Source organism: Hypanus sabinus, chromosome 7 (genome assembly GCF_030144855.1).
Source record: "Hypanus sabinus isolate sHypSab1 chromosome 7, sHypSab1.hap1, whole genome shotgun sequence".
NCBI lineage: Eukaryota > Metazoa > Chordata > Chondrichthyes > Myliobatiformes > Dasyatidae > Hypanus > Hypanus sabinus.
This window is the reverse complement of record NC_082712.1, coordinates 110,347,345-110,374,796: the sequence shown is the minus strand read 5'-3', so window position 1 is coordinate 110,374,796 and position 27,452 is coordinate 110,347,345. Positions and strand designations below refer to the sequence as shown.

The following is a 27,452-nucleotide window of genomic DNA, read 5'->3' as shown; positions in this document are numbered from 1 at the left end:
TTTCATCTACAGTGGCCCTCAAACTGTGGCTCTACACAGTAGCAAGTTCCCAATCTTGGAGCTTGCCAATTGGCTGTGTTTTTTGATACATCCAGGTTTGGCCTGAAGTTGGGTGCCTTTGGGTTTTGGTGCTGCACAGTCCTGTGGACAAAAATTCTCACCAGTGTTGCAACCTGAAACGTAGTGGGAGCTGGAACATCGAAGACAGCAAGAGTGGCTGTCAGAGGCCTCTGTACTCGGTGATCAATTCCTCTCTCTCAATGGTGAGTGAGAGATTTCTGCTGATTCTCAAATCAGGGAGCTTGAAATGAAAAGCAACTCTCCAAACTGACTGTATCATCGAAATGGTGAGGCTCTCCCCTCTCGCTGCAGAAGGAGTGATATCTGTCTCTTGTTAGTGAGAGGGTGCCTGCGGGATGCTGAAATGCTGGAGGGAACTCTAGGTTGGGGTATCTTTAACACATCTGTATCTTTTCCTGCACCAGGTTATTCTCTCCAACATAGGATGTACCCAAGAAAGTTCACCAGTATGACTACTTCCTCACTGCTTCTTATTGATGCACCATAGAAAGCATCCTACCGGACGCATTAGCTTGACATGACAGCCGCTGTGCCCAAGACTGCAAGAAATTGCAGAATTGTGGACACGGCTCAGTGAATCATGGAAGGAGCCTCCCCTCCAGACTCTCTCTACACCTCTCACTGTCTCGGTAAAGCAGCCAACATAAGCAAAGACCCCACCCACCATGGACATTATTGCTTCTTCCCCGCCCCCAGCAAAAGATACAAAGGCCTGAAAGCACAAATCAACAGGCTTCTACCCACTGTTACAATACAACTGAATGACTCCCTAATGCAATAAACTGGACTCTTCACCTCACAATCTACCCATTCTGGTCTTGCACCTCTTTGGCTGTACGCCATTTTCTATGTAACTGTAAAACTTTATTTTGTATTCTGTCATTTTTTTCCCTTGTTTCCAGCAAATCTCTGTGTCTATCCAACAGCCTCTTATATGCTACCTTTGTATCTGCTTAAAGATTCCACCCTTGCCTTAAATGCAGGTTCTCTTCCTCTCACTGGCCTACAGTGACACTGACAAAGTCAGGTTTAATACCTACCATCTTCTCCTAAGACTTTTTGAGCCCCACACCAAACCCTTTCCCCAATCTAATCTCAAACTCTCCCATGCCCTTTCTGCCTCATGAAGATCACTGAACTCTCATTACAACTCTCCTCTTTGGTCAGACCTCTGGCTGAATGTCATCTCTGTGAATGAAAACTGCTGCAGCAAACTGTACCCCCCATTCCCCATACAGCAACCCATGCACCCCCCCCCCGTGTTTATGTTTTGTGCAAAATTTCTGTTATCCTTTCTTAATCTGATACACAGACACACTCGCACTTGCTTCTCAATACCTACCCACACAGACACACTCGCACTTGCTTCTCAATACCTACCCGCTTGGCTCATAATGGCTGTGAAGTTTAACAAGACACATATGAGTAAAAAGAATCGTAGCAGAAGTTTATTAATAAATAAGAAATTCAGATGGTCTGTACTGTTGGCCAAAAAGAACTAAAATCAGTGAACAGGAATTGGAGGTGGCGATTTTGTGAAGCTGTACTTGCAGCTGCCATTTTGATGAACTGATTCTTGTTCTGGGATAGCTTAATCAAAGCAATTAAACAAGGGCACAGGGAGTTTCTGTGAATGATCTGCTAAACCTGAGACCATTCTCAAATAACTGTTTATTGTGTAAAATGGCAGGTTTGTAGAAGTAATCTTGTCACCTGGACCCAGTATGCAGGTGACCTGGTTTAACTGGTTTTAACCACTCAGAGTTGAATGGAACAAGTCACCTAAGGCACAAAGCTGATGGTGAAGGACATAACATTCTACTCGTAGCCCTGGGCACATTCAATGAGAACTGAGACAGCTCAGGCAGATGAGCTTGATCCAACAAAACTGAAACATCAAGACTTCGATCTGGTAAAGGCAGGAGAATGAAGGATTTTGGGAGCACAAGCAGCAACAACTCTCTGGGGATCAGCCATCGCAGATGTAGAGGATTCCACACCGGACTCATGGAGATTAAATTGATTAATACCCTTTTCTAGGGTATTACCTTTTCTCTTTTTAGTAGGTATGCACATAGGAATTCAGTTGTGTAAATTCAAATGCTTATGAACTGAGCCAATAAAGGTACTTTCAATAAATAGACTCCAGTTGTGCGTAACTGATCATTATTTCTAATGGATAAGCCTTGTAACAGTATGATAACTGGATTAATATCCAGCCTTTGCATTAGGATATAGAAACATAGAAAACCTACAGCACAATACATGCCATTTGGCCCACAACGCTGTGCCGAACAGGTACTTACTTTAGAAATCACGCAAGATTACCCATAGCGCTCTATTTCTAAGCTCCATGTACCTGTCCAGGAGTCTCTTAAAAGGCCCAATGGTATCCACCTCCACCACCATTGCCGGCAGCCCATTGCGTGCACTCATCACTCTCTGAGTAAAAAACTTACTCGACATCTCTTCTGTACCTACTTCCAAGCACCTTAAAACTGTGCCCTCTCGTGCTAGCCATTTCAGCCCTGGGAAAAAGCCTCCGGCTATCCACATGATCAAGGCCTCTCATCATCTTATAATTAAGTTAGTCTGATTAAATTAAATTATATCATATTAAATTGATATGATTAAGTTAGTCCGTTAGTCTTCTTTGCTAACCTCTGGCTACTGATTCCTTTAAAGTTGGGTCAGTTGTCCATCAGAATAGTGAAGTGAAAGCCTCAAAAACAGACAATATTCTGTGAATATGTCTGCTAATGAGAGAACCTGAATACTTTACACCTTTCCTGGATACTTCAGGCCTAGTGATCAAACAGAAGTATTGGTTGTGAGGCAACATCCACCATAAAAGCTCCCCACCATTCCGCCAATCTCGTAGCTACCATAGACAAGAGGCTCAGAAGCCTGAAGTCCCACACCACCAAGTTCAAGAACAGTTACTTGCCTTCAACCATTTGCTTCTAGAGCCAATCATCACAGCTTAGAAATATTATGAACAATTTAACTGAACTGGACTTTATTGTGCTCATTGTGTACTTTCTTGCAAAAAAATTTATGCTTAATATAATGATGTAAGCTTGTTATGCTGTGTAGCGCGTGGCCAAGTGGTTGAGGCATTGGACTAACAACCTGAAGGTCGTGGGTTTGAGCCTCAGCTGAGGCAGCGTGTTGTGTCCTTGAGCAACGCACTTAACCACACATTGCTCCAGTCCACCCAGCTGAAAATGGGTACCAGCAAAATGCTGGGGGTTAACCTCGCGATTGACTGGCATCCTATCTGGTGGGGGGGGGGGGGGGAAGTCTCGTATTCTGTCACTTCCTGCCATGGAAACTGGCATAAGCACCGGCCTAATGAGCCTATAAGGCTCGGGACAGACTGGGGGAACACTGCAGGTCAAGCAGCATCTATGGAGAGAAATGGACAGTCAAGATCTTAGGGTGACACCCTTCATCTGGATGGAAAGATAGAAGGGAGGCAGCCTGTATAAAAAGGGGGAAGGAAAGGGTGGAGCAAGAGTCGGTCGGCGATAGCTGGAGCCAGTTGATGAGGGGTGATAGGCAGATGCCGAGGGGTACGAGGAAATAGCAACAGGAGTTGGGAGGGAGGTGATAGGTGGAGGCAACCAGGGCTGCAGGTGATAGAATCTGATAGGATTGGAAGGAGTGCGTGGGTGATGGGCAGATGAAAGGGTGGGAAGGAAAAAGAGAGTGTTGGAGTTCAACTGGACCTGGAGAAGAGAGGAAAGGGTTAGTGAGGGAGAGTTACTGGAAGCTTGAAAATCTGATATCCTTGCTGCCAGATTGCAGACAACACAGGTGGTATATGAGGTGCTGTTCCTCTAATTTGAGCTTATCCTCAACTTGGCAATGGAGGAGGCTGAGGACTGACATATTGACGTGGGATAAGAAGGCAGATTTAAAAATCACTGACAAATGGGAGATCCAGATGGCCACAACTGATGGAGTGAAGGTGTTCAACAAAATTAGTCACCCAGTCTGCAATTAGATCTACAGCAAGGCTTGAGACAATGGGGTGGGTTTAGCCCTGGGAATACATAAAGATTGAAGGCAAACACAGTAAAATTTTATAAGTTGAGAACAGAACTGGCCAGGGAACCCTGATAGCCAAACGAGTAGTCTTACCTCAACTGAGAAACTAGTATTTCTTGTTGCTGGGTAGCAAGAGGAGAAAGCAGAGTATACAGGACTCTAAAACCCTGCTCTCATATTCTATAAAGCCCCTGCTAATGAAGACAGGTGTTCTGTATGCAATCTTCACCACTTTATCAATGGAGAGAAATGGACAGTTGATGACTTGAATCAAGAACCAGTCCAGATGAATACAGACCCAATCCATATGAAAAATAAAACTGAAGACTTGCAACACACATAAAATGCAATATCTATGGAGGGAAATAAACAAGTTCACATTTCCGGTCAAAATTTTTCATCAGAAATGATGGGGGCAGAAGCCAGAAAAAGAAAGTGGGTAAAGAAGGAGGAGTATAAGCTGGCAGGTGACAGTGAGACCAGGTTTGGGAATGATGTGAGAAGGTGGGAGATGATTGGTGGAAGAGGTAAAAGTCTGAAGAAGGAGGAATCTGACAGGAGAGGTCTTTTTGTCAGCTATGTTTCCTCAGTATTCTCTATAACCGTTTCTGAAGGACTTCTCCATGTGTCTTTTGAGGGTAGGGTGACAAGTCTTTGTGCACATTTTGTTAGCTTTGTATGATAAACATGTACCTACACCACCACCATCCCTCATCTGGACCACATTAACATCCCTATCTTTCACACTCTTTATCTGGGTCACTCTCAGCAGTTTGTTACAATGAATACTGCCAGGAAAGACTGGTTCTCTTCATCTTCATCTTCGCTCAGCAAAGCACTACAGATAGCATCAGTTGTCTGTACCAATGCTCCAGGTCCAACTTCATAAACTTATGAGATTCTTGCAAAGTACTTGCATTTTTAGAACCACTCAAAAGCTAGTGGATGTTGATTACGTAGACTTTAGCAAGGCCTTTGACAAAGTCCTGCATGGGAAAATGATGAAGAAGTTTCAGATGCTTGGTACTCAATTACAGTAGTAAATTGAATTCAACATTGACTTAGCAGGAGAAGCTAGAGAATGGTATTTGATGCTTGCCTCTCTGACTGGAGGCCCATGTGTGAAGCAAGGATTGGTACTGGGTCTGTTGTTGTCTGTCATCTATATCAACCACCTGGATGATAATGTGGTAAACAGCAGCAGTAAATGTGCGGATAACACCAAGATTAAGGGTGTAAAATACAGCCAAGAAGGCTATCAAAGCTTGCAGTGGGATCTGAACCAGATGGAAAAATGGGCTGAAAAGTGGCAGATGGAATTTCATTCAGGCTAGTGTGAGGTTTTGCACTTTGGGAGGAAAAACTAGGTTAGGACTTAAATGATGGAGCACTGGGGCGTGTGGTTGAACAATGGGATCTGGGAATATAGATCCATAATTCCTAAAAAGTTGCATCACGGTACATAGGGTATAAAGAGAGCTTATGGTATATTGGTCTTCATAAACCAAAGTACTGATACAGGAGATGGGATGTTATGTTAAGGTAGTGAAAGATGTTGTGAGATGGAAATTGGAATATTGTGTGCAATAAGACATCAATAAGATTGAAAGAGTATAGTGAAAATCTACAAGGATGTTGCTGGGATTTGAGGATTTGAGTTATAGGGAAGGGTTGAATAGGTTATAACTTTTATTACTTTGATGGTAGGAGAATGAGGGGAGACTTGATAAGAGGTATACAAAATTGAGGGGTATAGACAGGATAGACACAAGCAGGCTTTTTCCACTGAGGTTGGGTGAGAAATAGAGTGCATAGATTTAGGGTGAAAGGTGAAATATTTAACAGGAACCTGAAGAGAACTTCTTCACTCACAAGAGTGCTGCGAGTATGGACCGAGCTGCCAGTGGAAGGGGTAGATGTAGAGAGTGGTGGGAGTATGGACCGAGCTGCCAACAGAAGGGTAGATGTAGAGAGGGGTGGGAGCATGGAACGAGCTGCCAACAGAAGGGGTAGATGCAGGTACAGGTGCAATGTTTAAAATGTTTGGATGAGTACTTGATGGGAGGGGTAGGGAGGGAGGGCTATGGCCCAGAGGCTGAATAACAGTTCAGCACAGATTAGATGGGCTGAAGGGAGTTTCTGTGGTGTAGTGCTCTACAACTCCATGACTCAAAAGAATTAATTTGCATTGCATGTATAACATTTTTGGAGAGACAAGAGACTGCAGGTACAGAAAGCTGAAGCAAAATAACAAACTGCTGGTGGAACTCAGTAGATCAGATCAATTTGGGATGAAGGATCCATACCTGAAACATCAACTATCCACATTTCCCTCCTCAGATACTCTCTGACCTGCTGTTCCTCTCACAGTTTGTTTATTTGCTCATATTTCTGCACCTACAATTGGGTTCCTCCAACATCTTGTGTGCATCTTCAGACTGCAGTATCTGAGTCTCCCATGTCTTCACCACCTAATGTGCCTCTTGCTGATGCCACTAGGGATCCTTGGACTTGTTCACCAGGGTCCTGATGTTCCTTAATACTTCCAAGCCATTCACTGTGTATGTCCTACCCCTATTCGTCCTCTCAAAGTGCATCAGCTCACACCAAGCAGTGTTCAAGTGAGCAATTCATTGAAATTTGTTGCTATTTTCTTAGGGCAATAAGCTGATAAATAAATTTGGCCTTGTCAGCATCACCCACTCTCAGCAAATCATTTCATTCTATCAAGCACCAAAATATGCTACTCCGGGTTAAAGGTGCTCTGCTGCTGGCGTGCTGTGAATGATGTCTTAATGAGAAGCAGGACCCTGACTGTTCAGAGAACATTGGCAATCTCTTCCTGCACAAAACAATCCAAGATTAAAACATGACAGGAAAAGAGCAACACACAACAGATGTTCAGGGATGGTTTCAAGGGCTAGAGTTAATCTCAGTAGATCTGCCATGGTAATAACATACTGCAACCTTTCCCTTACTGTACTTGTTGGCACTGTTGAAGGCATCTTTTCCTGTTCAAAGATAATTTCATTACTTTTTACTTTTTATTTCTTTTTTCCCTCTGGGAGTGGAGGTTGAGCCAGCCTGACCTGCCAGACCATAAACACAAGAGACTCTGCAGATACTGGTAATCCAAAGTAACACATATAAAATGCTGGAGGAACTCAGAATGTCAGGCAGCATTACATGAGAGGAATTAACAGTTGATGTTGCGGAGTGAGACCCTTCATCAGGACTGGAAAGGAATGGGAAGAAGCCAGAACAAGGTGGGGGAGGGGAAGGAGTACAAACTGGGAGATGATAGGTGAAGCAAAGGGGTGGGAAGGTAGATGGGGCGGGGAGGGGGGAAGGAAATGAGAAGCTGGGAGATGATAGGTGAAAAAGGCTTAAAGAAGAAGGAATCTTATAGGAGAGTAGATGGAACAGGGGCACCTGAGGGAGGTGATATGCAGGTGAGGATTAAAGAAGGGGTAAGAGGTGAACCAAAATGGGGAATGGAAAAAGAGAGAAGGGAGAGGGCACAGATTACTGGAAGTTAGAGAAATCAATGTTCATGCCACCAAGTTGAAGACATTGCTCCTCCAACCTAAAAGTGGTCTCATCAGGACTGACATGGAATGGGAACGGGGAGAGGAAATAAAATGGCTGGTCACCGGGAAATCCTGCTTGTAGAAGACAGAGAAAATGCTTGACAAAGCACTCCCCCAATCTATCTTGAGTCACACATAGAGGAGACAGCACCAGGGAGCACAGGACACAGTGGATGACCTTAACAGACTTGCAAGTGAAAGGTAGCCTCACCTAGAAAGAATGTTGGGGCCCTAACTGGCAGTGAGGGAGGAGATGAAGGGACAGGTGTAGCACTTGTATGTATAAGTGCAGTAGAGAGATCAGTGGATGCAGAGGCATGTGTGGTGGTAGTTAAGGACAAGAGTAACTCTATCCCTGTTGTGGTGGTGGGAAGATGGGGTGAGGGAAGACATCTAGAAAATTGAGGAGATGCGGGTGAGGGCAGTATCAATAGTAGTAGAAGGGAAAGCCCATACTTTGAAGAAGGACAACTCAGATATCCTGAGGACAGATGTGGTAGAGACAGAGGAACTGTGAAAACTGAATGGAATTTTTACAAGTGACATGTTGGATAGAGGTATAGTCAAGACAGCTGTGAGTCAATAGGATTATAAAAGATATTAGTAGACAGTCTGTCTCCAGAGATGAAGACACAGATTGAGAAAAGGAGAGAGGTGCCAGAGATGGACCAGGGTGGGAATTGTAGGAAAAGTTGATGAAATTGAGGAGTTCATCATGGGCACATGAAGCAGCACCAATGTCGTCATCAATATAGCGCAGAAAGAGTTGTAGTGTTGCCAGAGAAGGCTTGGAACAAGGATTGTTCCACATCGTCAGTGAAAAGGCAGGCATAGCTGGGGGCCATTTGGCGATCCATGGCTACACCTTGGGTTTGGAGAAAGCGGGAGGAACCAAAAGAGAAACTGTTGAGTGTGAGGACCAGTTCCACCAGATGGAAGAAGGTGCTTCAAAAGAAGTGAGTGCTTTAAGGCTTTCCTGATGGGGGATGGAAATGTATAGGGACTGGACATCCATTGCAAAATAGAGGCATTCAGGGCCAGGGAACTGAAAGTGATTGAAGAGATTGAGAGGATGTGAAGTATAACAGATGTAAGTGGAAGGGACCAAACCAAAGGGGATAAAATGGAGCAAGATGAAACAATGGGCCCACCTGGATAGTCAAATCTGTGGATCTTGGGTAGGAGGTAGAAACAAACATTGCAGGATAAGGGAACTAGGAGGTTGGTGGCAGTGTCTGGGAGATTTTCAGAGTTGATTAGGTTGGTGAAGGGACATGTCTTCCTGTTCTGTGCTTTGTGACTCCTACTTCCTTTTCTCTAGCTCTCTAACTGTTCCCATTCTATGACCACTGGGCCGATAGCTGCTCAAGCCAGGATAATATGAGAACCCCTAGTGAATGCTCTGGTTCAATTAATGTTTACCCTAGCAAGGACATCTGCCACTCTTACCTGATCTGGGCTCTCCGTGTCTCCGGACCCACCAAGGGGGTTAACTCTTAACTGACCCCTCAGGTCAGGGGCAATTAGGGACAGACATTAAATTCTAACTTTGCCAATGACATGCCCTCCCAAACTCATAAACCTTGTACTTCACTTGCCCAGACAAGCAAGCTTGTAACTTCTCCAAATGACATAATACGATAATTTCTGCCAGGCAGTAAATATACACCTAATCCATACACTGCTCCTTTACTATAAATTCTCAACACCACAGAGGACAGGTACCAATCTGACACTTCTGAAATCCAATACTGCACAACTGCTAACTGAAGATGCACTTAGGAAATCACTAATGTAGGTCACAGAATGAGATATCTGGGAGAGCAAAGGACTGATTTATTTATGGGAGTATTTCTGCTCATCAAGGAGAGTGGAGTCAGTAATTTGTTATTATTGACAGCCTGCCCTCTCCTAAGAGAAACCTCTTTATGTTATCTCAGCAAACCTCCCAAGATCAGAATCATTACACAATTATCTCCATAAATATTACACTCTCTCTATATATATTCTACCAAACATTCCAAGGACAAATAAAACTCCAATAAAAGCAGCAAGTGTATGGAAACACCCAGGATGTCAGGTGGCAGCTGGAGACAGAAACCGTTAACATTTCAGGTTAAAGAGCCTGTATCTGAACCAGGGAAGAGAGATTTCATTCCAGCTTCCCAGCATCTAGAAGTTTTTTCTAATTTTCAGTAAGTGAAGCTCCCCAGATACTTTACAAATACCTGGTATTGACAAATGAGTTTATAATTTATTTGGTGTCCTCATGCCTTCAATGTCTCAGTATGGACACTATTTTTTCATCATAAACCATTTCATCTGTTTTACAGAAAAATTTTGGTGGTGTGTTGTTGGAATCAGGATGCTTTATCATACAGAAACATCACAGATATAGAACATCACAGAGATAGAAGGGAAGTACTACGCTATAAAAGAAGGTGAGTCGGGTTCTGGTGATGTCACTGTCGAGAATGGCAGCTTAAGTCACTAGCTCCTCCGGAAAAACACGTATTAAGCCCCATTAACCCATCAAATATAATATTTTTTGACAAATATTTGAACTGAAAAGAGGGGCAAGAATGGGGAAAAAGAATGGAAATAAAAAAAGCTACACTGCGGAGCCTGCGGCCGAGAGGAGTGCAGCGATTGGCTCTCCTACCCGACCGCGTACTAGCGAGGCGGACACTGGACCTCATTCAGGCAAAGCAACGAATGTGATCGAAATTCTGAAAGAAATAATGGAGTACCAGAAAGAAATAAAACAGTAGCTCTGTGATATTAAGTCAGAGCTTGCCAGCGTCGATCAAAAAATAGTGGTGGCAGAGACTCGAATTGAGAAGGTGGAAGATCGTGTTCAAAACGTGGAACGGATACTGAGTAAGACGATAAAAATAATACATCATCAAGAAGGTAAACTGCTTGACCTGGAGGGAAGATCACGGCAGAAAAATATCAGAATCTACAACGTTCCCGAAGGAGCAGAGGGTTCGTCTATGATGGACTTTGTCGGACAGTTACTGCGGGATGCACTGGATCTTCCCTCAGCTATAAAGCTGGAAGTCGAAAGAGCCCACCACGCATTAGTCCCGAAACCTACCCAGGATAGAAAGCCACGCTCAATAATAATTAAATTCCTTCAGTACAGCACCAAGGCTGAGATTCTACAAAGGGCCTGGGGTAAGAAGAGAGTTGTTTTTAATGATAAATTAATATATTTCAACCAAGATTACCCCCCCCCCGCGGTCCTGCAGAAATGCAAAGAATACTCTGAAGTAAAGCAAAAAAAATTATATTTCAAACTCCATACTCTGTTAAACTTCAAGTGTTTTATGACAACGGGACATGGTTGTACCAGATGGTAGAAAAGGCGACTAGAGACATGAAGGTCAGAGGGCTGCCCGTCAGCGTGACCAAAACAAGGGAAAGCCTGGCTGAGGAATTATCCCGCTCCGCTTGGGAAATAGTGCGAGAATCGAGAAGGCAGGAGACGGAAGGAGGCCAAGAGAAATATATCAGGAAAAATGAGAACAAGTGAGAGAGAGTGAGAGCACGCACGAGAGAGAGAGAGAGAGAGAGAGAGAGAGAGAGAGTGTGCGTGTGCACGTGTGCATTGTATGTATATAGGAGGAGTACAAAGGGAAATCTTTTCTGTGTAATGGATTTATTCACTGACTTTTATGAATACTGCAATAGGGACCCTCAACTCACAAGTAGGAGGGGTTATCCCCCACAGCTAGACATTTCCTCTAGCTCAACGCAGGGTCATCTACTAGAGACCTCAGCCTTGGAATCACACGTTCTTTGCCACTTTTGTTATTATTTGCGTTTCTTGGTTCTTATTTGTTGAGGGAGTAGATCAATTAAGTTTTATTCTAATTTCAATGATACACTGACAGATAAATACACATGGCTAAAGACAAGGTAAGATTCATTTCTTTTAATGTCAATGGGCTATTAAATCGAATCAAATGTAAGAGAATTTTATCCAATTTGGAAGAAGTTGATTCATACTGGGAAAAATGGTTTAACTACATAATGCCTCATAGGCCTGATTTTATTCTCACAAATCAATGAATCTGTTGTAAAAAAAAGATCACTCTCTACTTGTACATAGTTCTTTACTTTTGCTTGTTTTTTCTTTCCACTTTTTTCCATAAGTGTGTACCTCAGATAAATACTTTGTGGAGATTTGTGACATATATGATATATATGTACAAAGTCTGAAATACATCTTACAGAAATGTTTGTTTGATGATGAACTTCAATAAAAAAAGAAAGAAGATGAGTCATGCATATATACGAGCCTTACTCCATCAATCTGACTTAACCCCAACAGAGCATCTGAAGTAAAGGAAAGGCTGTAGAACACAATATTCAAGTGTGTGAAATGTGCCCTTGGCTAGGCAGCGGGGCTAAACACAAGGCAGTTACACAAAGACTTTTACATTGGACTAGTGACACTTGATCTCTCATCTCACCTCAACAGTATCAGTGTATGAAGGAGAGAACATTTTAAGTTTAGCAAAGACATTCCATTTGACATGACAGTTCAGCCTGAAGTTCAAGAACCATAAGCATAAAATCCAGTGCATAAACATCAGAGCTCTCCAATAAAATTTTCCATTATATAAATAGAGGTTTGGGAGGTGGGGTGTGGAGGTTTGGGAGGTGGGGTGTGGGGGTTTGGGAGGTGGGGTGTGGGGGTTTGGGAGGTGGAGTGTGGGGGTTTGGGAGGTGGGGTGTAGGGGTTTGGGAGGTGGGGTGTGGAGGTTTGGGAGGTGGGGTGTGGGGGTTTGGGATGTGGAGTGTGGGGGTTTGGGAGGTTTGGGAGGTGGGGTGTGGAGGTTTGGGAGGTGGGGTGTGGAGGTTTGGGATGTGGAGTGTGGGGGTTTGGGAGGTGGGGTGTGGGGGTTTGGGAGGTGGAGTGTGGGGGTTTGGGAGGTGGGGTGTGGAGGTTTGGGAGGTGGGGTGTGGGGGTTTGGGAGGTGGGGTGTGGGGGTTTGGGAGGTGGGGTGTGGGGGTTTGGGAGGTGGGGGTTTGGGAGGTGGGGTGTGGGGGTTTGGGAGGTGGGGTGTGGGGGTTTGGGAGGTGGGGTGTGGAGGTTTGGGAGGTGGGGTGTGGAGGTTTGGGAGGTGGGGTGTGGAGGTTTGGGAGGTGGGGTGTGGAGGTTTGGGACACAGGGGTGTGGAGGACCACAGCTGATGTTAGGAGCCAGTGCTGTTCATGCCAGTCGAAGTAAACAACTCTGTTTCGGATGCTGAGCCCAGCTCTTTGAAGCTTTCAGAATGATGCCTGTGAATGGAACCGCTTCTCAAGGAGAGGAGGTCAAGGGAAATCAGCTTCTGACTTCAGCTATATTTATTCCTCATACTTCGTGAGGTAGTTAACAGTAGATTGGATTTCCCCGGAAAAACAAGTAAAAAGAGTAAATGCAAGCCTTGCCCTCTTTCACACCATTAGCACCGATCAATATATCATGCGCCAAACTGAGTCTGCCTGAAGAAATACAATCTGCTTGTCAGATTCACTAAGTCCCATATCTGACCATATACATCAAATAAAACTGACTATGAATAGCTGACATATCTAACAGACACTGGTCTAGCCAGTGTCCAGTAGTCTAGAGTCAGTGTTGGTCACTCCTGGCTGCATTCAGTGCTGCCAGCCTCCTGTGGATCATGTTTCCGCTGCACTTCACCACTGAGCTAGCGTTCGCAAACCTGACCACTATGCTAGCTGCTCTCGCAGGTACGTAAGCATCATCACGAGGACTGGACAGGGAAGAGGACTGCAGTTATATCAGCACTATGAGAATTCAGGACAGCAGTTAGAAGTACACTAACAACCAAAGGAATTGGCGAAGGGGATGTGGCAAGAAGAACATGAGAATAACGATTTTATTCAGGCATGTGTAAGTGGTGCAGCAGGTATGGCAGCTCCCTCACTCTAGTGAGCTGTCCGTGTGGAGCGCGCTTGTTCGCCTTGTGAACTGTCCGTGTGGAGCGCGCACGTTCTCCTTGTGAGCTGTCCGTGTGGAGCGCGCACGTTCTCCTTGTGAGCTGTCCGTGTGGAGCACGCACGTTCTCCTTGTGAGCTGTCCGTGTGGAGCGCGTACGTTCGCCTTGTGAACTGTCCGTGTGGAGCGTGCACGTTCTCCTTGTGAGCTGTCCGTGTGGAGCGCGCACGTTCTCCTTGTGAGCTGTCCATGTGCAGCACGCACGTTCTCCTTGTGAGCTGTCTGTGTGGAGTGCACACGTTCTCCTTGTGAACTGTCTGTGTGGAGTGTGCACGTTCGCCTTGTGAGCTGTCCGTGTGGAGTGTGCACGTTCGCCTTGTGAGCTGTCTGTGTGGAGTGCGCACGTTCTTCTTGTGAACTGTCTGTGTGGAGTGCGCACGTTCTCCTTGTGAGCTGTCTGTGTGGAGTGCGCACGTTCTCCTTGTGAGCTGTCTGTGTGGAGTGCGCACGTTCTCCTTGTGAGCTGTCTGTGTGGAGTGTGCACGTTCTCTTTGTGAGCATGTGGATTTCTTTAGGGGCTCCTGATTTCCTCTTAATCCAAGTATAGGCAGAAGGTGGGTGGGGTCAAGAGTCACAATCCTTTGAGCTAGAAAATGTTTCAGAGGAATAAATGAGGAAAGAGATTAATGGGGCTGTACTGAGAGCCAGTATAGATAAGAATAGCTTGCTTCTGGGTTAACATATGAGAAGGCAGCGCAAGTTAAATGCTGATAAGGGTCCTTATGGAGTGATAGTCAGGGTACAGGTGGCACAGCTCATTACAACAGGACTATACACAACTACTTACAAAAAGTGTAAGATCTAACTGCAAGACAGAAGGGTGCGTGGGTGTGCAGAAGCCGACGTGTCTTTACGTGGGTAGGCAACTCTGACTCCCTACTTTTTAAACTGCACGCTAACAATTCAAAGGTACAGCAATTCCCCAGATACAGTGACTAATGAAGAGCATCATAGAAAGACAGAGTGACTCCATTCATTATGTGTGCCTGTAATTCCACCCAACACATTCAGCCCCATTACTTGCCAGTTGAAAATCTCATTACAGGCCAACACCACTATTTACATGATTAGTGTGGGATTACAAATCAATTCTAATACATATTATTTTTATTGCAGTTAGTTAAACATTTAAATCTGAGACTGCTATGACATTTTAATTCTGATAATACAATGCAGACTGCTGAATAAACAGATGGTGAGTCTTGTGGCATTTTAACCAGGTGCTTCCAGAGGCTGCCCAGACTGTGAGGTAACCGTGTCCACACCCTACGTGCATTATTGGTCTCAGCACCAGCCAAAGGGCAAGTACTAGGAGCAATGAAGCACAGACACCATATGGCCAAAGAGGAGGTTTCAACGAAGTGGTTGCAGGTCTGGTACTACTAGAACATGGAAAAACAGGAACATGAACTGAGAGGACGTATTCTTTTTTGCATCTTACCTTACCACTTACATACATTTCCCACCACACCTTCACATGTTCCCCACATCAATCATATAACAACTCACCTCCTCAGATCAATAACAGCTCTGGCACCCACCTCAAGATCTCATCCCCTTCCTGTACCCTCTCTAGGGTCACAATCCCCTCCCCCTCCTATACCCCATTCAAGAGTGTTACTAATGCTTCTCTTTACACTCACTTTGTATCATCAGAAAACCCAGTACAGAACCCACCAACCCTCCGCCCTCATCTCTACCTTCTCTCCTTCATCAATACTCTCACCATGCTAGCTCAGTGGAAAATCTCCAGTCCAGTTTCTTGGGACTGCCAAGGCTCATGGACAGCTTCCACTGTTATAAGATCCCAAGTATGATAAATAGGACTCTTGACCTCATTATGATCCCGTACCTTATTGTTTACCTGCACTGTATTTTCTCTCTAGCTGTTACACTTCATTCTGCTTTGCTATTGGTTTACTTTGTTCTACCTCAATGCACTGTGAAATGATCTTATCTGTATGAACAGAATGCAAGATAAGTTCCTTGCTCTACCTTGGTTCATGTGGCAATGATACCAATTCCAATTCCAATTCCAATTCCAGTTTGGGTTACAGACCAGTTTCAATGACACAGTTCACCACTGAGTGTTGGAATTGTTCACCCCCTTTAATTTTAAACGTTACTTTGTTTAGCACATTATGTTTTACAAGTAATATTATGAATAAATAGATTCCTAAGGTTGTCATAGCTGGGGGTGGTAGTGGGGATAAGCTCCTACTACCTATAAAGTGCTCCAAATGGCGTGTGACTCTAACAGCCTCTGACAACCAAGTCCACTCTTCGCCTTCACGTGTGGCTTAGCTACTAGGCCCGGCGGAACTATTTCTACTGATGAAAGAATGGGCAAAGGCGGACCACTGGCACCTCAAAACCAGTTGCTTCGGGCAGGTGGGGCCCATCTGCCTTGGATGGCAGCCTGCCGAGGAGAAGGAAAACTCTGATGTTAACCCTCTATTGCCTTGTGTCCATACCCACCCACAGGAAAGGCTTCAGGAGTAAATCCAGAGCTGAGTCCCTAAGGCAGTTTGATGTTGTTGGTAATTGTACTCTGGCAACCTCTGCAATGACACTGGTGTCAAGCTGTATTGGCGCTTGCCCTTCCCTTGGACTACGTCAGTGACGTGGAGAGGGGGAACCTGCTGCATGGGCAACAGCCGGTTCTTCAAATCTTCCCATCCCAGGCTTGTACTGTGGAGAGGACCCAGTCCCCTGGGATCGATGGCTGCCCTCTATGAATAAATAAATCTTACTAAGATATATTTATTGTATTAATTCAATGGACACATTAACAGACATAAATATTTTTTGAACAATCACTACAGAAATCTACATTTTGGATCATTTGGGAAAACAAATATTTGGACTAGGATTCTTGTGGTATGTTTTCCTTAACTTGATGACCTTTTATTTTATGAAACAGGTCCTATAAAATGTAATTTGAAAATCCACACAGATTACAGCCACTGCTGCACAGTAATAACTAAATCCACTGCATAAATATTCCCAAATGCCATCATATTGTCTAAAGTGTTATGCTCTGGTTGTCTTTACCAATGAGAGATTCCAAGATTTTGAGGAGAACTGTGTGTGTGTGTGTGTGTGTGTGTGTGTGTGTGTGTGTGTGTGTGGCAAAATTCATGTATGGGCTAAGTTCTCACCACCATCAGACCTGGGATCCTTCTCAATGAAATAACAAAATATTCCATATTCCTGCATATTTTTCATTATCCTCCAACAATAATTTCTCCTAGAACTTGCATTACTACCTAGATGTGAAAGCTCTTACAAACATTTTTTTCATTACTTGCTAATTTGCTTTCAAAATCTGCCTTTTAGACTTTTATCCATTTTTTGGTCATTGGCTGATGCTTCCTAAAACTCTTCCAATCCTTGGAATACTATTCTTGGTAACATTTTAAGCCTCTTATTTTAATCTTCTTTTAATATTTACACTTAACTGTAGAACATGTATTCAGCAGCATAAGAAATGCTTATAACCATGGTAAACCAAGGATTAAACTGTGGATCCAGCAATCCAGATAGCTGACTAAATATCCAGTGATACATTCAAATTCTTCCATGGCACCATAGAAAAATTTAACTTAGTTAATTAAGCACACAACAATATGTTTAAACAGACCACAAAACTATAAAAATCATTAAAAATATAGTCTGGCTCACTTTTGCTCTTAAAGGAATGGAAATTCCTATCCTTGTCTGCTTTGCTCAACACTTGATTAGAAACATGTGAATTACTGAATTGACATTACCTGATAATTAAAGAAACAGCTTGTGCAACTGTCCGAAGTTTACTCAATGTTCTATGGTTGGTGTACTACTGCTATAAGATTTGGGAAAGTGTTATTTGGATATCTAAAATTAAAACAGAAAATGGTGGAAACCCTCAGCAGGTTGGGCTGCATCTGTGAAAGAGAAACTTAATTAATGTTTCAGGTTGTAGTCCTTTCATCATAACTGGGTTAAAAGACGCCACGGAGGGTGAACAAGGCAGGCAAGAAAGATAGGAATCTCACATCAGAGCAAAACAGAACTTCTTCAGGTGAAAGTCCTAGAAGAGAAGTAGCAGTGAATTCCACTAGAAAGAGAAAATTAAAAAGAAAACCTGCAGATGCTGGGAATCTAAACTAAAACCAGAAAATTCTGGAAGTACTAAGAAGTTGAGGCTGCATCTGTGGGAAATAATCGGAGTTTAATATTTTAGGCCAAAGACTCCTCATCAGGATTCATAGGATTCATTTTCCAAGGAGGATACAATAATACTAGAGGGTATAGCTTTAAGGTGAGAAGAATGTTTTTTTTACACACTGAGTGGTGGATGCCTGGAATGGGCAGTGCTGGAATCAGATAAGATAGTAATATTTAGGAAGCATTTAGACAGGTAGGGAATGGAAGGATATGTGCAGGCAGATGTGTAATTAAAGTGGCATTATCCTTGCACAGACAGCATAGATAAAAGGGTGTTTTCCTGTGCTGTATTGTTTAAGTTTCATGGGTATTCAGATCGACTGACGCTGGGTTTCCACCTGAAATGTCACCAATTATTTCATACGTTGTTGTATAAGTAAGAAGGGTAGGCGTAATAAGCTGTGGCTTCAGCCTTAAACCCTTTCCATCTGTTTTAAAGAATATCTATGTTTTTGTTGTAATTTTGTCTTATGAAATCATCGTTGAAAATGATGCTTTTTGTTGTGTTTGTACTGACCGAAATAAAATTTCATTTTCCTCCCCTCCCCCCCTCCACCCACACAAAAGCTGTTCAACCGGCTGAATTCCTCCAGCAGATTGTTTGTTGTGCTATAGAACTATCTTTGTGTACAAGGTCTCAGGGACGTGAAACAAGGAATAGTTTAACCGAAAGTAGTTAAAGGTTATTCACAGTTGAAGTTAAAACTGCAGATTACAGAAAGTCATTATCATTTGTATGAGACCTCAGAGCACTGAATTCAAACCTTTGACCTTCAGTGGTCCGACTTGTCCTAGTTCATTCAATAAATCTTCCAGCATGGAACAGCAACAGGATCCAGGCGGAATTTATAGTGTGAATAATCCCTGCTTTGAAAGAGAATGAAAAGACAGACGGTACATCTTACCTCTGCCCTATAATTGGTTCCCCATTTCCTGCAAATGTACCATAATCCATCCCGTAGAAATTCAGGCCCAGCAGGATCTTACTCCTCCATTTTGCTTCGGGATCCAATTCCTTAACGCAGGCTTGTATCCAGGGGGTAGGAGAGTTGGGGCCAGGTCTGGAAGGCAAATGGAAAGTCAGCTCTGAAAGCTACAGCACATCAAACTGGATCAAACTGAATCCAAACTAAGGAAAAAGAACAAATGAAAGCCTAAAGATTCTAGAGAAAAAAAATAAAATTTATTGGAGGAACTTGAGCAGTATCTATGGAGAGAGATGGAGAGTCGGCATAGAATAGAACAAGGCCCAAAACACTGACTGTCTACTTCCCTCCACAGATGCTGCCTGACTCACTGAGTTCCTCCAGCAGTTTGTTTTTAACTTCAGATTTCAGCATCTGCAGCCAATTATGCCCCTAAAATATTTAATGTGCCATGCAAATACAAGTCCTGAAAACACAAGTAATTCTCAAGAACCTTGTTAGTTAGCAAAGTGACTTGGAATATTGGTACTGGCATCAGGGATTTGGTAAGGAGCTACTGATAGTGAGTAACGTTTTGAAAGCAACAAACACAAAATGCTGGTGGAATGCAGCAGGCCAGGCAGCATCTATAGGGAGAAGTACCGTCAACGTTTCAGGCCGAGACCCTTCGTCAGAACTAACTGAAAAAAAAGATAGTAAGAGATCTGAAAGTGGGAGGGGGAAATCTGAAATAATAGGAGAAGATAGAAGGGGTGGGGTGAAGCTGAGAGCCGGAAAGGTGATTGGCAAAAGGGATACAGAGCTGGAGAAGGGAAAGGATCATGGGACGGGAGGCCTCGGGAGAATTAAAGGGGGAGGGGAGCACCAGAGGGCGATGGAGAACAGGCAAGGAGTGATCATAAGAGGGGCAGAGAAGGAAAAAAGAGGGGGAAACAAATAAGTAAATAAGGGATGGGGTAAAAAGGGAAGGAGGGGCATTAACAGAAGTTACAGACGGAATATAAGGTGTTGTTCCTCCAACCTGAATGTGGCTTCACCTTGACAGTAGAGGAGGCCATGGATAGACATATCAGAATGGGAATGGGATGTGGAATTAAAATGTGTGGCCATTGGGAGATCCTGCTTTCTCTGGCAGACAGAGCATAGGTATTCAGCAAAACGGTCTCCCAGTCCACGTTGGGTCTCACCAATATATAAAAGGCCACACCGGGAGCACCGGACGCAGTATACCGCACCAGCTGACTCACAGGTGAAGTGTCACCTCACCTGGAAGGACTGTCTGGGGCCCTGAATGGTGGTGAGGGAGGAAGTGTAAGGGCAGGTGTAGCACTTGTTCCGCTTACAAGGATAAGTGCCAGGAGGGTGATCGGTGGGAAGGAATGGGAGGGACAAATGGACAAGGGAGTCACGTAGGGAGTGATCCCTGCGAAAAGCAGAAGGGGGGGGAAGGGAAAGATGTGCTTGGTAGTGGGATCCCGTTGGAGGTGGCAGAAGTTATGGAGAATTATATGTTGGACTCGGAAGCTGGTGGGGTGATAGGTGAGGACAAGGGGGACCCTATCCCAAGTGGCAGGTGGATGGGGTGAGAGCAGATGTGCGTGAAATGGGAGAGATGTGTTTGAGAGGAGAGTTGATGGTGGAAGAAGGGAAGCCCCTTCGTTTAAAAAAGGAAGATAGCTCCTTCGTCCTGGAATGAAAAGCCTCATCCTGAGATGAGGCAGAGATGGAGGAATTGTGAGAAGGGGATAGCATTTTTGCACGAGACAGGGTGGGAAGAGGAATAGTCCAGGTAGCTGTGAGAGTCAGTAGGCTTATTGTAGATATCAGTAGATAAGCCGTCTCCCGAGATGGAGACAGAAAGATCAAGAAAGGGGACGGAGGTGACAGAAATGGACCAGGCAAATTTGAGGGCAGGGTGAAAGTTGGAAGCAAAGTTAATGAAGTCAACGAGCTCAGCACGCGTGCAGGAGGCAGCGTCAATGCAGTTGTCCACGTAGCGAAGGAAAAGAGGGGGACGGATACCCGTATAGACTTGGAACATGGACTGTTCCACAAAGCCAACAAAAAGGCAGGCATAGCTGGGAACCATACAGGTGCCCATGGCTACAACTTTGGTTTGGAGGAAGTGGGAGGAGCCAGAGGAGGAATTATGAGAGAAAGGACTAATTCCGCTAGACAGAGGAGAGTGGTGGTAGAGGGGAACTGGTTAGGTCTGGAATACAAAAAGAAGCAGAGAGCTTTAAGACCTTCCTGATGGGGGATGGAGGTATATAGGGACTGGACGTCCATAGTGAAAATAAGGCAGTGGGGGCCAGGGAACTTAAAATCATTGAAAAAATTCAAAGCGTGAGAAGTGTTACGAACATAGGTGGGAAGAGATTGAACGGGGGGGATAAACAAGGTATGCAGAAATGAGTTCGGTGGGGCAGGAGCAAGCTGAGACAATGGGTCTACCTGGACCGGCAGGTTTGTGGATCTTAGGTAGGAGGTAGAAACGGGAAGTGCAGGGTGTGGGAACTATGAGGTTGATGGCAGTGGATGGGAGATCCCCAGAGCTGATAAGATTGGTGATGGTGTAGGAGACAGTGGCCTGGGGCTCCTTAATGGGGTCATGATTGAGGGGTAAATAAGAGGAGGTATCAGTGAGTTGTCGCTGTGCCTCGGCAAGGTAGAGGTCAGTACGCCAGACTACAACAGCACCCCTTTTATTAGTGGGTTTTATAGTGAGGTTGAGATTGGTGTGGAGGGAGTAGAGAGCAGAGTGTTCGGAAGGAGTGAGGTTGGAATTTGCACAGGGTGTGGTGAAGTGAAGATGGTTGATGTCCGATCAGCAAGTTAGCAATAAAGAGATCCAGAGCAGGCAGAAGACCAGAGCAGGGTGCCCATGAAGAGGAGGAGGGTTGAAGACAGGAGATGGGGTCATCGGTGGGGGTGGGAGTCCTTGCCGAAGAAGTAGGCTCGAAGATGGAGCCAGCAGAAGAAGAGTTCAGCGTCATGGCGTACGCGGAACTCGCTGAGGTGTGGGCAAAGGGGGACAAAGGTGAGGCCCTTACTGAGAACAGAGCACTCTGCCTAAGAGAGTTGAAGGTCGGAGGGGATGGTAAAGACCCAGCACGGATCTTTCAGTTAGTCCTGATGAAAGGTCTCAGCCCGAAATGTCGAATGTGCTTCTTCCTATAGATGCTGCCTAGCCCGCTGCCTTCCACCAGCTTTTTGTGTGTGTGTTGCTTGAATTTCCAGCATCTGCAAATTTCCTCATGTTAAAGTTTTGGAAGATCACTTTTATGATTTATAGAAGATTGTTGGCCACTTGTGGAGAAACAGGTTTTCCTGGCACTTTATTCATTGTATTACTGCTCAGATAGAAGCCTTTCCCCAGCACACTAGTGTGATACTGGTAATGGTTAGTGGTGGTACAGACAGATGTTTACCATGCAAAGCCAACAGAACATGCACCCTCCTCTCAACAGACACACAGAATAGGTCCTTTGGAAATAGAGGCAGAGAATATTGAGGAATCAAAGATGACTTTCCACTGAACTTGCATTTCTTCAGTGTAGGCACAATATGAATGAGGGGATGTAATGCAGAATGCCATATAAAATTTATTGAGATCAACCTTCATTTTATTTTGTAAAACTATTTTGAAAAAGTAACCAACTATTGCATGGTCTTTTGAAAAGTCAACACCTTCTCTTCTGGAACTCAGAAGTTAGATCTGAGTCTTGAACTATTTTCCAGATACATAGGTAAAAAGCACCACCCTTAGCTCCTAGCTCCAATCCACACACCCTCTGCCTGGCCATTGCTCCAGAGTGGAACTAGATTACACTTCCCTGTGTTCACAAGTAAGTATTCTTTCCTTCGCAGCAGGGGACTGGCTGCCTGTACCAGCAGCCTGCTGGTATCTGTTGGCCTCTGCATTTCCCTGGAACCGCCGTTCTCTCTTCCAGCTCATGTTCCAAAACTGGTGGCAGTGAATGTGATGGATAGGAGGGAGGTCAGGTTGAGTAGGGGCACTTCTTCCCTGTCCCAATCTCTGCTCCTTCTCATAGTCCAGTTCCAGCTTGTAAGATTCACCACTCTCTGGAATGAGAGGGAAGTGGAACACTGCATTGTACTTGTGAGAACCGAGACCCCAGACAATGATAGACAAGGTGTGGCTATCTCCCCTGGCAACACTCCACTTAACCAATCAGCACAGAACCCATAATAATGGTTCTGTGCACACAAACACATATAAACATACTTATCCATGAACACACATACACACACACAAATAGGGTCACAAACACATCCAGACACACACATTCACAGGGAAACAAACACTCACAGATAGATAAACACACAAACATGACCCTGGAGATAAGGGGTAGGTGGAGCCAGATCAGGCATAGTGCAGGTGAGATGCAAACCCAGGGTCAGAGACCCAGGAAAACAATTACAGTCTGCTTTAGACTTAGTGGCTGTAATGACATCATGATAAAGGATGGAACTGTCTCACCACAGATCTTACCGAGGTGTGCTTGAGTAGTCATACGTCATGAGACTGAATCCATCCACAACTTGGGCCAGCTGCTCAAAGTCCTGCTTCCTAAACATCCCAGACAGATTGGTCCTTGAAAGTGGAAGAGACAAAGTCAGCTTTGATAATTAACAGCAGGAAGAGAGTGTTGCATTGACAAGCGTTATTGATCCTTATCTGATGCCACTCAACCCATGATGTACTTGGGCCAAATCCACTACCTTTTGTAGAATTTTCCACTCGAAGGATTGGCATTCCCATACCAGGCTATGATGCAGCCAGACAACACGCTTTCCACCAGACATCCATAGAAGTTTACCAAGGTTTTTGATGACATGTTGAATCTCTGCAGACTCCTGAGGAAGTAGAGGTGCTGTCATGCTTTCTTTGCAATTTGAGATAGTGACACCCAGGATTTTAAAGTTATTGACCCTCTCCACCTCTGCTACTCTGATCAGGACTGGCTCATGGACCTCTGATTTCCCTCTCCTGAAGTCTCTAATCAGATCCTTGGTCTTGTTGACATTGAGTGAGAGGTTGTTGTCATTATACCACTCAGCCAAATTTTCAATCTCCCTCCTATATGCTGATTCATTACCCCTTTTGATACAGCTCAACAACAGGGGAACATGAATGGAAATGAATACTACACAATCATCAGAAATCATCATCAGAAAATGGATCTGGAATCAAGTTACCATGCTGGCTCTTTCAGTGGGCTGAGCAGTTGAGATGTAAACAATGCAATGGGAAGCTCCATTAATTCGCACAGTGCAGGAGATTTAATGTAAAATGCTTATAAGATGGCTTTTTAGAGCAGCTTGTGGTTGAGCCCACTAGGAGAAACACATTTTCTGTGTTGGGTGTTGTGTAATGAACCAGATTTGATTAGGGAGCTTAAGGTAAAGGAACCCTTGAGAGACTGTGATCATAATATGATAAAATGTGCCCTGCAATTTGAGAAGCTAAAGTCAGATGTATCAGTATTACAGTGGAGTATACGGAATTCCAGAGGCATAAGACAACAGAACAGAATGCAACTAAAGAGGTAAAAGATGCAATATGAAGGCAAGCTAGCCAATAATATTAAAGAGGATAGAAAAGTTTCTTCAGATATATTATTAGTAAAAAAGAGGCAAGAGAAGATATTGGTCCACTGAAAAATGATGCTGGGGAGGTAGTAATGGAGGATAAGGAAATGCGGACAAACTGAATAAGTATTTTGCATTAGCCTTTACTGAAGAAGACATTAGCAGTATGGTGGAAGTTCAAGTGTCAGGGGGCAGAAATAAATGAAGTTGCCATTGATATGGAGAAGGTGCTTGGGAAATTGAAAGATCTGAATGTAGATAAATCACCTGGACCAGATGGACTACACCCCAGGGTTCTGAAAGTGATGGCTGAATAGATTGTGGAGGCATTAGTAATGATCTTTCAAAAATCACTAGATTCTGGTATGTTTCCAGAGGACTGGAAAATTTCAAATGTCACTCCATTTGTCAAGGAGGGAGAGAGGCAGAAGGAAGGAAATTATAGGCCGGTTAGTGAGACCTCAATGGTTGGGAAAATGTTAAAGTCAATCATTAAGGATGTGGTTTTAGGGTACTTCTAGGCACATGATAATATAGACCAAGATCAGCATGGTTTCCTTAAGGGGAAATCTTGTCTGACAACTCTGTTGGAATTGTTTGAAGAAATAACCAGCAGGATAGACAAAGGAGATTCGATGGATGTTGTCTAATTGGTTTTTCAAAAGGCCTTTGCCAAGGTGCCACACATGATCCTGCTTAACAAGTTAAGAGGCCATGGTATTACAGGAAAGATATTAGTATGAATAAAGCAGTGGCTAATTGGCAGGAGGCAAAGAATGGGAATAAACAAAGCCTTTTCTGATGGGCTGCCAGTGACTAGTGGTGTTTCACAGGTGTCCGGGTTGTGACCATCTCATTTAACGTTGTATTCAATGGTTTAAATGACGGTATTGATGGCTTTGTGGTCAAATTTGCAGGCACTACAAACACAAGTAGAGGGGCATTAGTGTTGAGGAAGCAGGAAGGCTACAGAAGGACTTAGATTAGGAGAATGGGCAAAGATGTAGCAGATGGATACAATGTAGAAGAAATGAAAGGATAGACTATTTTCCTACAGGAGAGAAAACTCAAAAATCTAAGCTGCAAAGGAATTTAGAAGTCCTCATGCAGGATTCCCAAAAGATTAATCTGTAGGTTGAGTCAGCAGTGAAGAAGGCAAATACAATATTAGCATTCATTTGAAAGGACTAGAATATAAAAGCAAAGATGTAATGTTGAGGCTTTGAAGGCAGAGGTTAGGCCTCACTTGTGAGCACATTTGTGCCCTTTATCTAATAAAGGATGTGCTGACATTGGACAGGGCTCAAAGGAGGTTCATGAAAATCAAAATGAAAGGCTTATCACATGAAGAGTGTTTAAAGGCCCTGGGACGTTGGAATTTAGTAGTATGAAGGGGGGTGTCATTGAAATCTATCAAATATTGAAAGGCCAGGACAGAGTAGATCGGAGAAGATGTTTCCAGTGCTGGGGGAGTCTAAGAACAGAGGACACAACCTCAGAATAGAGGGATGTTTATTCAGAATGAGGAGAAATTTCTATAGCCAGAGAGTGGTGAATTCTGTAGCATGAATCTGTGGAATTCATTGCTACAGACAGCAGTGGAGGCCAAGTCATTGGATATATTTAAATAATTAAGGCAGAAGTTGATAGATTGTTGATCAGTCAGGGAATGAAGAGTTAAGGGGAGGAGGCAGGACATTGGTGCTCACAGGGAAATGGATGAAAAAGCATGCAGACTCAATGAGCTGAATGGTCTAATACTGCTCCTATGTCTTATGGCCTTGTCATTAGTAGAGATACTTCTCACCGCTCAGTGATCCAAGTATTTTGTTTTCATAGTTCTGCTGGGCATAATGATCTGTTATGTAATCTAGTGCTTACCCTGGTATGATTGCTGGCGGGATCACTAACAGAAGTTTCAGCATGGCTCCATGCAGCGATTCTGCCAGGTGCCGAATCATGTGAGAGAGTTCCCTGCAAAGCAAACACGTCTCATCAGAGGCTACACATGCTCACAGTATGCACCTGTATCTACCGCATTCTCAGAGTGCATTGAGTTGTGGGATGGAGCTTAGAATTTGTTGCACGACACACATACATTCATATAAGGGAGGAAGAGGGAGAGACTATAAAAAGTATTTGCCCCCCCCCCCCTTGGTTAAATTGGTCTAAACTTCTATTATTAAACACAAAATAATTGATTGCATAATCACCCCCTTCAACTCAATATTTAGTGGATGCACCTTTGGCAGCAATTACAGCCTTGAACTTGTTTGGATAGGTCTCTATCAGCTTTGCACATCTGGATACCACAAATTTTCCCCATTCTTCTTTACAAAACTGCTAAAGCTCTTTCAGATTGCATGGGAATCGTGAGTGAACAGCCCTTTTAAGTCCAGCCACAAATTCTCAATTGGATTGAGGTCTGGACTCTGACCTGGCCACTCCAGGACATTGACTTCGTTGTTTTTAAGCCATTCCTGTGTAGTTTTGGCTTTATGCTTGGGATCACTGTTTTGCTGGAAAACAAATCTTCTCCCAAGTCACAATTCTCTTGCAGAAGGCATTAGGTTTTCCTCCAGGATTTCCCTGTATTTTGCTGCATTCATTTTACCCTCTACCTTCACAAGCCTTCCAGGGCCTGCTGCAGTGAAGCATCCCCATGGCATGATGGAGCCACCACCAGGTTTCATGGTAGGGACGGTGTGTTTTTGATGATGAGCAGTGTTCGCCTTACGCCAAACATAGTGTTTAGTCTGATGGTCAAAAAGTTCAATTTTGTTTCATCAGACCATAGAACCTTCCTCCAGCTCACTTTAAGAGTCTCCCACATGCCTTCTGGCAATTTTCTTGCCAAGACTTCATGTGAGTTTTTTTTTCCCCCAACAGTGGCTTTCTCTTTGCCACTCTCCCATAAAGCAGCGACTGGTGAAGCACCTGGGCAACAGTTGTTGTATG

General features: G+C 44.1%; 1 protein-coding gene across 2 annotated transcripts in view; it reads right to left on the bottom strand.

Annotated features, from left to right (window-relative positions):
- Positions 1-27,452, bottom strand: part of chid1 (chitinase domain containing 1) — a 150,007-nt gene that overhangs the window by 13,218 nt on the left and 109,337 nt on the right. For both annotated transcript variants that reach the window (XM_059975399.1, XM_059975398.1), the window contains 3 exons: positions 26,376-26,468; positions 23,395-23,496; positions 18,858-19,013 (listed from right to left, as the gene is read on the bottom strand). In XM_059975399.1, coding sequence (XP_059831382.1) covers positions 18,858-19,013; positions 23,395-23,496; positions 26,376-26,468 — 351 coding nt within the window. The remainder of the gene's footprint in view (positions 1-18,857; positions 19,014-23,394; positions 23,497-26,375; positions 26,469-27,452) is intronic.